This window comes from Diplotaxodon limnothrissa, linkage group LG8, assembly GCF_057381915.1.
Source record: "Diplotaxodon limnothrissa isolate DT_005_m linkage group LG8, D_limnothrissa_male_GT1.1, whole genome shotgun sequence".
NCBI lineage: Eukaryota > Metazoa > Chordata > Actinopteri > Cichliformes > Cichlidae > Diplotaxodon > Diplotaxodon limnothrissa.
The window spans coordinates 30736398-30749024 of record NC_140603.1 but is presented as its reverse complement, the minus strand read 5'-3'; the positions used below and the strand labels follow the sequence as shown (position 1 = coordinate 30749024).

At 43.5% G+C, this 12627-nt stretch overlaps 2 protein-coding genes across 2 annotated transcripts in view; both read right to left on the bottom strand.

The window, feature by feature from the left end:
* LOC146627407 (glutamate receptor ionotropic, delta-1-like) overlaps positions 1-12627 on the bottom strand; it is a 628504-nt gene that overhangs the window by 384483 nt on the left and 231394 nt on the right. The window lies entirely within an intron of this gene.
* Positions 5401-7425, bottom strand: LOC146627409 (zinc finger MYM-type protein 1-like). Its single transcript, XM_085361752.1, has one exon. The coding sequence runs from the start codon at positions 7246-7248 to the stop codon at positions 5401-5403; it is 1848 nt and encodes a 615-aa protein (XP_085217878.1). The 5' UTR covers positions 7249-7425.

Genomic DNA, 12627 nt, shown 5'->3' with positions numbered 1-12627 from the left:
GACGCAAGCTAACCCTGAAGTCTTTCTTTAGCTGGCCTCTGGACTGCTTTGGGTCAGTGTCAAGCCATTGGTGCAAACACTGGCATCATTTAATATTACCCCAGTGAGCAGGCATGCTGGATCCAGGGCTCCGCTGGGCTAAGACATTTAAGCTACCAGGGATGTTCTTGTTAGCACTATACTTGGTTGTCAGAATTAATCACGCAGCACAAATTTTCCTCATACACGACAGCACTGCAACCAGAGCAATTACTGCAGAAAAGAGAGTGCGTTTGTTTCGCTTACCTTGGATATCCAAACGATGGAAGCGAGAAGGGGAGGAAGAAGGAGGAGGGCCACGGGAGGAACAGCCGGCACAGCGGGACAGCACCGAAAAACAGAGAAAGAAAGACGCATTTATTAGAATATGAGCGAGAAAGGAGCGTGATTGGAATTTCAATTAGCTGCTCAGGGCTGTAAACAAGAAAGAACCGTGAACCGCCAGGCAAACACAAGAATATCTTATATCCCGGCAAACAGCGCACCAATCGGCTGCGAGTGGCTGTTTAGCAGTCAGAGCGGCCGCTTCATTACCCAGGTGAACTGGTTAGTTTGGTAGGTAATCAGGCCTCCAGTCTGCATTGCTCGCCGAGGCTAAAGTTCAGACCTGAACGGCGTTCATCACATCACCGACGCTCTGTTTACTCAGCAGAAACGCAGCCAAACAGAAAGCAGATGTGAACGCAGCTCAGGGTGTTATTGGATGATGGACTGTGCTTCCTGAAGGACGAGGCGACTGAATACAAAAGAATGGGAGCAACATGGCTGCAGCTGACACAGTGAGGCCCTGCTGTGTGTGTGTGTGTGTGTGTGTGTGTGTGTGTGTGTGTGTGTGTGTGTGTGTGTGTGTGTTACAATTCTGCACATTTGTGGAGGTTGCTGAATAAAGCACTTCTGACTCAGAGGTAAAACAGAGATAAAAAACAAACAAAGGAAGAGAAAATCACAGCTGGAATAAATGTCTGTGACAGGTTATGAAAACTGAGATATGAGCGGACTGGACCTTCCGATGCCAGTGATAATCAGCTGAAGTGTGACCACGTGGCTCTGGCTGATGCAGGCTCTGAAATGTGAGCAGTCCGACAAAAGCGGTCGGTTTGTACGGTTAAATCTTACGGTTGTCATCATCATTTGACTCGGGGAAGTGTGAGACTCGGGGCACCGGAGGATGACCGTCTCCTCTGGGGGATGAAACTGTGTAGCTGGCTCAGAAACACACACACACACACACACACACACACACACACACACACACGGCCTGACAGGACTGAGCAAAGTGCTGTAAAACTGTAAAAGCAGTCCAAACATGATTCATTTTTTATGTATAGTTCATGTTTTCTGGGGCAACACTGGGAGGCAACAACTACTGAGGAGAAGCAGAAAAGAATCCAACTGGAGGCGGCGCGTCGTCCAAACGTGTAAGTCGACGGCGTCTTTGCAAAAACGATGATTTCAGAGTATCATCATCCAGTGAGCACAGATTCGGTGGTTTGTAAGCAGAGAGTTTGTCTTAATGCCTTAAACTTTACCATTCTTGCTTCTTTACACTGAATCTCATAAAGCAAATGTTATTCTGGTGTGCGGCTGCATAGCCTGCTGCAAGAAATGCAACAGCATGATGTATGAAGGGGAGCGCTGCCACAGGACGGTGCAGGCTGGGCCGTCTGCACAAACATCGGCTTGTATAGAGGGCAGCTGAGATTTTGCCTCCAAACGATTTTTCCTTCTCACTGTAGTCAGAAACCAAGCTCACACCTCTCCGTTACAGCGGCCTTCCCTTAGAGCCCAAACAGTTGTGTTCAGCTCGAGCACGGTATGACACGGAGAGGGTCGGAGGGGGAAAGTCACAGCACTGGTTTGATAGGTCAACCTGAGAGGAGAACATGTGCCTCTGAGGCCGGCAGGAAACACCGATTGCCCCTCACTAAACAGCACCTGCTGTTCCAGGCCTGTAGCCCTGCTGCTCACCCGTGCAGCCTTCACCACATCCAGCTATTGTTTTATACATTTATTGATTTACTTTTGGATTCATTTTAATAAGCTCTACTATAAAATGTTTTAAAATCAGTAAATATAGCTTTTAAAGTCAACACGTGATTAAATTAAATGTAATTTTGGAACCCTGACATGATTTTCGCCATCATTTTATGACTGTTTTGTTTTCTTTCTTGCAGAAATCATCTCATCCAAACCCCGTCTGCATGTCCTCCTTCACTACAAGCTTCCCGAGATCTTCCTGGGTGGTTTTCCCCTCCTTCCTCTTCTGCACATGTCCAAACCACGCGAGCTGATCAGCTGATATATACTCATTTCAAAAGTTTTAGACACAAAAATGGTGCATCAATCTTTCTCTGTGATAATCTCTTGTTGCTCTTCCAGAGGATTTCATAGGGTTTATCGCTCTGTACAAAGTCGATATCTTTTCGCTCGGGTGCTGTTGGTTGAGCAACTTCTGCTCTGGCAAACTGTGTGTGGCATTTTTCAATACTTTTTGACAGTTCTCTGCTAAATGATTAATGGCATAACAACAGGAAAAGGAAAGAAAAGGACATCATATAGAAGAGACGCATGTTGGGCCTGTTTTATTGCTTCACGCAAAAAGCAACTTATAGCATGAATAGGGGACATATTTTCATATTTTCACTGTGATGGATGGAATAACAAAATCAAATTTAAATTACAAAGCAAGAATTTTTTGAAGGGCAAAACATGGCAGGACTAAAGTTTCTGCAGCTTCTCATTGACCGTCTGCGTCATTAATGTCTTGAAGAGAAGCAGCTGTTCAACGTTTAACGCCAAAGTTAACAAAATGTTATGAAGTGCTGCTCAAACAGAGCGGCGGGGGGTTGATTTCCCTTATGTTAGCAACTCACGACCACCTGCCATTAATTAGAGGCCATTAATTTTCCTGATTAATCACGTCGCTTTTAAAATATCACAATGAATAAATAGGTTGTGAGAATTCAACATGTTGGTTTTGAGCAAACGTAAATCCAACGAGGAACTAAAGAAGACGTAACTCTGACGAACCACCTGATCAGGCAGAGCTCACCCGTCAACTGAACTTCTTTGGATTCATTTTGACAAGATTTATTTCATTTGTGCATCTCAGAAACTCCCTCATCCTTAAAAACACTGACGTTAACAGGCTCAATCTGCCAACTGAGACAGCACGAGGTACGAGGGAGGACCTGCTGCTGATTTGCCAAAACGTAATCCGCGGACGTGACAGGCGGTTTCCGTGACGCACATCTACACGTACTCACACATTCATTGTGAGGTATTTGATAAGCATGTTATGCAGCCTCCCCATAACAACCTGTGTAAGTAGAGGTGACATAATAACAGCCATTTGTCAAAGCTAATGACTCCTGCTTGTCAACGTCTCAGCTGCTGTCGCTTTAACGGATGGCCTCGGCCCGCTCGGCTGGTGACACCAAAGGTTACGCCGCTGTTTGCTGGTTAATAATGAGAGCCGACGCTGCTGCTGATGGGAGACGAACGAGCTGTGTACTTCCACCATCCCGGCCTCGTTTTCTCCTGACGGATCGTCCTCTGGATTTATACGGCTCATCTGGAAGAGCTTCATTGTGCTTCAATTTGGGTCTCGTCGGGCGACGCTCGTCGCTTTACTGCGCGACTCACCAGTCGGTCGTTAGCTAGGTCTCAGAAGAGCACCGGTCCAAGCCAGTCACTGTTCCACACAGATCTGTTACGCGAGTCGTTTCTCTCCACGCTCTGAGATGAATGAGTTACTACTTCTGTTCCTGATGACAGGATTTAAACATCTGCTGCCTCCAATAATAAAAGAGATTATTTTTGTCATTCTAGATTTAATCGATCTGAACAATTAGCACTTTTTCAAGCGCCCGTGGGTGCTTATTTCTTCAGGAAAGCCTTTAATGACAGCCATTATCCTGATTCAGTTTGATACCGTGGAAACATTCCTCCTCTAGCTCGAGAGGATGTGGAGGGTGAAGGTAACGGTGGTCCCCGTGGTAATCGGAGCACTAGGTGCGGTGACTCCCAAGCTAGGCGAGTGGCTCCAGCAGATCCCGGGAATAACATCGGAGATCTCTGTCCAGAAGAGCGCAGTCCTGGGAACAGCTAAGATACTGCGCAGGACCCTCAAGCTCCCAGGCCTCTGGTAGAGGACCCGAGCTTGAAGGATAAACCGCCCGCAGGGGCGTGCTGGGTGTTGTTGGGTCTGATGAAAACCCAAACAATCAAATAAGTCCTCATCACATGGCCCTCTATGAACAAACACTTGGTGACAGTGGGAAAGAAAACTCCCTTTTAACAGGAAGAAGCTAGTTCCAGAAACGGGGGCTGAAAGCTAAAGTGCATTGCAATTTAAGTGTTTCAATATATATCTGCAAGATAACGAGCGACTGAAGAGTCAACAAGAAAAACCAATGAAACCGTCATAACAAGCTAAACTGACGGCAACAGATGTCCTTCAGAGGGAAACAAAGCAAGATATGCTCACAGTCCAAGAACTCATGATTATAGAAGAGAATTCAACTTTATTATCATTGCACATGTCACAAGTACAAGGCAACAAAATGCAGTTTGCATCCATCCAGAAGTGCTCTAGCAATAATATAGATATATTACAGAATATAGGTCTATTATACGTATGTTATATCGATATATTTGAGACTCTAGTGGAATAAAACTGCATATAACTGGCAAAGAGACCCAAGTAAAGCAGATGAACGTCACTTTGCTTGGCAGAGTGAGCAAAGGATGCACAAACTGTGTGGTAATGTTGCAGAAGAGCTAGCAACAAGCAGCTAGCTTAACTAGCGTGAGCCATAAATTCGTCTTAGAAAAAAAGGGAAGCAAAAACAAACCAACAGTGTGTCCATTCATCCAATCAGCTAATTATATAAGAACTGACTGCTTTTTAAAGCCTCGGGTATATCGCCTGGAACCAGAAGTAGTGACCAGTCACTCACCAGGTACTCATTCCCTGTCACGTGCCCTGCTGTACTGACTAGGAGCATAACCCAAAATAGAAAAGACAAGGACTCAAGACAACATTTACTGATGTCACAGCCAGGGGTGTCACTAGGTTTTAAGGACAGGGGGGGCTTAGCCCCCAAGAGATGCACACGACATGAACGAACGTAGTGAATGAGCACAAAATTTCACAAACAGAAAACAAAGACTGAGAAATTGTTTTCCTACTTTTTTGGACAGATTAAACATCCTAGGCCACCAATAGATCTATTGTTTTATTTCAGTCTGCTTTATAATACAGTACAACAAAAAAAACAGAGGAAATGTGTTTGCTGCATCAATAACAAGAAAAAAACTGAAAATAAAAAAGTACATTTTTCTGGCTGCAATCACCAGTTACTTGATGGGTGGAAGCATCAAAGAATGACGTCTGTTTTTAAGAGTGGCAAATCGGTCAATCACTCTGTTGTGACTCAGATGCTGAAGCGTGTCTTTTTCAATAGACATGACTGCAAGACTGTGAAGTCTTTTCTGACCCATTGTTTGACGCAGCCAGGAGTGCAGCCGACGCAGTGCACTAAAGGACCGTTCGCACGAGCAGCTGCTGACAGGCACTGTTAGGGCAACTTGGATGGTTGCCTTCAGAGAGGGAAACATGTCTGAATCAAGGAGGTTGTACACAGACAACATATTTTTGGGTGGACATCCAGCCTCTGTTTTCCGGGTAAGAAAGTTTCTGGCCACCAGAACCTCCTCTTTTTTCAGGTCAAGTCTGTAGTGCTTTGCAAGTTCATTCAAGTGTGGTTCACTCAAGAAGTTCTCAGATTTAGGACTGCATGCCTGGACGCCTTTTAGCAGCCCTGCATCTACACTGCAAAATCTTTGATCAAGCTCGCCAACCATCCGATCCACACAAGGGAAAAGTAACTCTCTTTTCAATGTGTCTGAGTTGTTCAATTCAGTGCGTGAACCCACAGTTGCCTCCAGGACAAAATCCTCCATTTTCCTCTGTTTGTGCCTTGTCTTGGCACCTGGTTCAGGGATACTGTGGGTGTTACACAGGGCCTTGGTTTTCTCATACAGCTCTGTAGCAAATGCATCTGAGTGTTTGCCCTTAAGTGTGTCACACACAGCTTGTTTGCAGATAAAAGCTTCTGCCAGGTCTAAAGTCTCTTTCTGCAGGAATTTGTGGAGTCCTTCGGTTACAGACAGAATCGACTGAAACATCAGTAGTGCATAGACTGCTGAGAACTTGTAGAGCTTTGCTCTGAGACCAACAGCTATGGGGGATCCAATTGCAGATAGGCACTCCAAAATGGCAGGCAATGTCTCAAGAACTGCACTGATTGATCGCAACTGACATGCCCAGCGAGTGTTTGAAAGTTGCACAAGCTCAGTTTTTGTCAATCCAAGCTTTGCCTGAGTCTCCATGAACTTATGATGATTGACTAGGGAGGTGCTGAAGAAAGAATACACACACTCCAACAAGCTGAAAAGCTCCACAGCCTCTGGGACAGCCTTGCAAGTATTGCACAAAACCAGGTTGAGTTGATGAGCATAACAATGCACATAGATAGCCTCAGGATGGAGCCTTCTAAAATGTGCTTGTACACCTCCAGTGGAGCCACTCATAACGGCTGCACCATCATATGTTTGTGCTACACACTTAAGCTCTGCAAGACCATAGTTTTGGATCTGCTGCTGAATCTCATTTGCAATGGACTGGGCATCAAATGATTTTATCTCTGCAAGTGCAAGGAAACGCTCCTTCACTGCCCCCTCTGACACGTACCTGACACAAACAGCTAACTGCTCTGCCTTTTTATCCCTTGCCTCATCCACCATGATGGAATAGACTTTAGACTTTGTCATTTCAGATACAATGACACTAGTAACTTCCTGGGCACAACAGTCAATCATGTCATTCTGGGATGTTGGTGAGATATACTGTGCATTTGATGGGGGATTATGTTTTTGAAGAAAAGGATCAAACTCCTTCAAAAGCTCCATGCACGCAAGAAAATTCCCTCTGTTTGGGCTGTCTTCACCTTCATCATGACCACGAAAAGGGAGTCCCTGTCTCCCTAACATAGAGGTGACTGCAACAATTCGTCTGAGATACTCTCTTCTTTCGACTATCTCACTCACATTTGCAGTTGCTATCATCTGTGCAACGTTTCCCTGTTTGCTAGTTCCCTGGTAGCTTTTCCATGTAACAACACTGTCCTTATGTGTTTGTGCCATCTCATGCTTGCCAAAGATGACTAAAGCTTTCTTCCAGTTCTTGCAACCGTTACTGACCAAACTATCATGTTTGATGTTTTTGCCAAACACTCTACATGGGAAGCAGAAAGCTGCATTCTGGTTGACTGAATATTCTAACCAGTTGTGCTTTTCAAACCAGCTGTGGTTAAATGCTCGCTTCTGTGTACCAAACGTATCATGTGGATAGCTCTTCAGCTTCACCTGTCTGGGCCCTGTGTCTTTGTCACCTAAATCAAACCCTGTAGTAGAATGAGTTGCTGCAGCTGCTTCATCATTTTCCCTCTCTTGGCCTGTTTGCTCTCCTCTCTCTGTAATAACTTGATCTTCCTCTGCCTCTCGATCCATTTGCTGCAGCTCCTCTGTCTCTCCTTGCTCTCTCTGACTTGAACTTGCCTGTTGACCTTTTTCTCCCTCAGCCACTCCTTCTGCCTCACCCTTCAAGATACATTAAAACATACTGAATTGTAATGTAAATTGCTAATATCATGACTTCTGCTCCCGCTCCACAGTAATTTGTTGCTCCCAAATATTTTGAAGTTACAAACATTATATTTTGAGCACGCATGTGACTAAAATGGTTGCAATTTAAAGCCCTGAAAAATATTACTAAATTACTTGAATTGAAGTAATATTAAAATAGAACCCTCAAAAATATGTGAGTCAGGCTAATTTGACTTATATACATATCTCTCTCTTTGCTCTCTCCACTTTCTAACCTTGACTCTCCTAAATAAAAGCTCAAGTTAAACAGGTCTTATATGTTGTACCGTGACTGAAATGTTTCATATTTCATATCCATATTGAGTCCCATAAAATTCTAATCAGACTGTCTGCATCACAAATGACTCCATCCTTTGACTCACCTCTCCAGCAGACGTCTCTCCCCTCTGCCTCTCTGTGCTCCTCTGCCCTGACTCCTACAGGTTAATGGGGATGGAGTGATTATTATTATTTCCACTGATGATGACCATACCTGAATGAGCTCAGCTGGATTTTTCAGAGCTAAAACGAGTGACAGAAATTAACATTATGCTAACAATTTAACTTAGTGCGCTAGCCAGGTTTTTATTTATCAAAATGGGGAGCACCTGGTTCATTATTTACATGGGACTCTCTGCTGTTAGCTGGAGCTAACTAATTGTTACTACCAGCCAGTGATGAAGACTTACTTTCTTGAAAAACTTGCGTATATCCATGATTTCTTGCCGTTTGCCACATGTACGCTAGTGTGTCCGCAGGTGTATACGAGCGGAGTGTAAAGTAGCAGTGAAAACGAGGACTGGATTTTCAGTCATGTGGATGTCCCCTGTGAACAACTGGAAGGGATTGGATAACGAAGCACTGACGCTACCTTAACAATGTAAAGCGAAAGGGACCAACCGAGTTATGATCATATTTGTGTGAATAGCGACAGGTTTATATTATTATTTCTTTAAACTCATATTCCTGCATCTTTATATTGAATTTGTCTGCAAGTTCTGTAAAAAAAAAATCGAATAAGTTAAAAAAAAAAAAAAAAAAAAAAAAAAACCCCACCAAATTATTTAGGGGGGCTTAAGAATATTTTAGGGAGGCTTCAGCACCCCTAAAATAGGCCTAACGACGCCACTGGTCACAGCACTGGTGAGAGGTAAAGCCATAATGTCATGAACTTCAATACAATGGGAGTTTTCTCTGTAACTGGAGCACTGCCCCCTGTTGGCTGTTACAAAGAAAGCAGTTTGCTATTTGTGCAATTGTTCATGCAGATCATCCGCAGGTGTGGATCGACCTGCAAACTGATTTCTTGATTAACTTTTTTAATTGTTATTTAAAACCTCTCATTTGGCCCAGTATGACAGGTTACGAAGCCACAGGAAGCTTTTTATTTTTTAAAAACAAAACCTGAAACCTGAAAATGAAACGCTGTGCTGCCAGCCTGCAGCAGAGGGATGGACAGCTACTGAGATAAAATCACACTTGCAGGAGATGCTGATGCATTTTGGGGAAAATGGTAAACTTATGCATTAGTTTCCTTTAAAAAAAAGTTGAAGGTGCCACTTTACCCGGCAGCCTGAAATGGAACTGAAGAAAACGGAAGAAAACAGGCTGTTTGTGAGTTACACAAGAAGAAAGAGCAAGCTCCAAACATGATTCAGCGTCTCTGTAGGGGGGATGTGTCATCTTCTGTTTAGCGTTCAATAATTCAAGCCAGCTCGATCCACTGATGCCTTGTTTATATGTGAAAAGTCTTGAGATTGCTGAACACTCCTCGGCGAGTTTAGCTTTAATGCCAACAAACACTTCATAAGAGCAGGTTGTCACATTGATCCGAACGCCGACGTGTTGCTTTTGGAAAGATGCCCCTCTGTTGTTTGACAAGTCGGGCTTGTGTTTGCTGTGAAGCTTCTGCAGTTTCAACCGAGTAATAAGCTAAGAGAGCGAGTGTGTTAATTTGCAAACACGGACGCTGTCGCCTCTTCACTTTCCTAAATTTGTGACCTAAATTTGCTTTCAGCCAGGACAGCGTTTCAGTGCTTCCTCCCACCGCAGCCAGCCCATAGACCACGCCTCTGAATGCTCCTGCTTTCTGTTGGAGGGGAAATTAAACAGGCTGCCTGTCATTTGATGTATGTAGATGTGCGACACTTTGCTCTCCTCTTAGAGCAGCAGACAAAGATATGACAAGTTGTGACACTTTTCTAAATAACCGAAGCCTCGCGCGCTGCGATGACAGATTTATTGCGCCCGTCTTCTCAAAATTTGACACCTGAGCTTCGAAACTAAATGAAAAGTGTTTCTTGTTAATGACCTAAATCGGACACAGAACAGAGAAGGAAGATTTTCTATTTCACCTGGACTCACTGTCGCCAGCAACGCCTCATCCTACAGAATTTAACATTACTTGACATCATTGAAGATTGTTCTGCTGCAGATTATGACCCCGAACCTACAGCAGAGATCTGATGAATGTGTACGCATCAGGGTGACCAGGTCCCAACAAACTAAACGTAAGACACATTAACAGTGCCACGATGTAGTCAAATGTATTTGTGTGTATATATATATATATATTAGGGGTGCAACGATACACAAAATTCACGGTTCGGTTCGGTTCGGTTCGATACTTTGGTGTCACGGTTCGATATTTTTTCGATACAAAAAAATGTTCATGCCTTTTTAATTTGTCATTTATTAAAATTATAAATATATATTTTAACTCAAAAGTACAGTTTTTAAATTTAACCCTAACCCTTGTGCGCGTTTTTTATTTTGACAGCGAATGCGCACCTGCGGACCACTTATGTGCAGCCCTGGTTATTTAGCTCGTCATATTGCAGCCACAGAAATTCTTTTGTCCATGAAACCATAAAGCTGCACTTTCTTTTTGCCTTATAGTCTGATTTGTCATAACTTCTCCGTTTTGTGGTAAGCTTTTCTTTGGCTGTCACTTCTTCACCCCGACCTGTCTTATTTGGCTCAGCAGAACTAAAATATATATACTGCTGCTTTTACACACGCACTCACATAAGCTCAGCGATTCTCTGCGCGATCAACCTCTCACATGTTTAAGCTGCGGGAGATTTCACTTGTCATGTTTGCATAGTAAGCTAACGATTAATAAGACGATGTCAGAGGAATTGGTGCACAAATTATCATCACTCACAGATCAGTGCTGTCATTGCAAAGTGAAAGCAAAAAAACAAGCGCAAATTCAAACGCGACTTCAATATGTCACATATTGACAGTGGCTCACCGATGCCAATGACATAATTACCCAGCTACATTTCTGAAAGAATGCAAAAGCATTGACATATATTTTTCCTTCCTACAATAGCCCGACGGGCAGGGAAGAGATAGATTTTGGTAGCCCGACTGAAAAAATCGCTAGCCCCAGGACGTCGGGCTAGCGTCCTGGGGCTAAGCCCTGTATCTGATTGAGGAATCACTCATCTTTGGAAAAGAGAGTTTATTACAGAGAAATGTCTCTTTCCAAAATAAAAGCTATACTATCCGCTTCTTCTGGGCTATATTCTCAGCAGCATAAGGAGAATCACGTGCTAACAGCTGTCTAAATGACTCGGCTAAAGTTAGTAGCATGCTTGTTGTTTTTGTCTTTGCACTAGGATGATGTCGGTGTAAATGTGCAGTCATATTCGTTGTGTTCCCACTAGTGCTTTCAGGTTAATCTCGTTGAAATGACCTTAACGCCACAACACGGCAAATCTCCGTTAACGAGCTACCGCCGATCGCCCCGTGCATGGGGCTAGACGGCCAACACGTTAACGAGCTAACTGCGCTAACACACTAGTTCCCACCCATGTAATTAAGCATTGCATGGCACATCCAACATACTGTTTTACTTTAGTCCATGACGCGCTTACCTTCAGGGTCATACGCCACATGAAAACCAAAATAATTCCAAACGCCAGATCTGAATGAGGGTGGGGGAGGTCCATCTTGCAAGGAGAGCTTAACTTCTGTCTCGCTAGCTTGCCCTGCGCTCTTCCTTCTGACTATGCTGTCTGTGTTGAGCGCTCAGTGGATCTGCGCTCGACAGTGCAGCCTAGGCGGAGTAGTCGAACGCAGATTCACTGAGCGCTCAACACAGACAGCATCGTCAGAAGGAAAGTTGATAAAATAAATTACAAATGTTGTATTGTTCGATACATATGCGTACCGAACCGAAAGCACTGTATCGAACGGTTCAATATCGATACGAATATCGTTGCACCCCTAATATATATATATATATATATATATATATATATACACACACACACACAAATATAAGTAAATATAATAAAGTGAAAGACAGTGTGAAGTTTGTCTTTATGATCTCAGTTCAATTCAGTTTATTTATACAGCACCAAATCACAACAACAGTCGCCTCAAGGTGCTTTATATTGTAAGGTCGACCCTACAATAAGACATAGAGAGCAAAACCCAACAATCATATGACCCCCTATGAGCAGCACTTTGGCGACAGTGGGAAGGAAAAACTCCCTTTTAACAGGAAAAAACCTCTGGCAGAACCAGGCTCCTTTGCCCTAACTAACATCTTCAGCCATTTTTAGACATTGATCACAGACGTACTGCGTCGCTCACTTTAAAACATATTTTCACCCCTAACCAATCGCCGCCCCTCGCCGAGGTTCTTTGGAGGTTTCTTTCTGCTAAACTGAGTTTTTTCTTCCCGCTGTCACCAAGTGCTTGCTCATAGAGGGTTTCTCTTATTCTCTTGATTTCTCTTATTTTAGTGTCTTTACCTTAAAGTTTTAACCCCTTTGAAGTGTCTCTTGTTGTCATTTTGTGCTATTTAAATGCATTTTAATAGAAAGTGAACTAAATGTTCTCCGTTTTCCTGCAAAAGCTTTT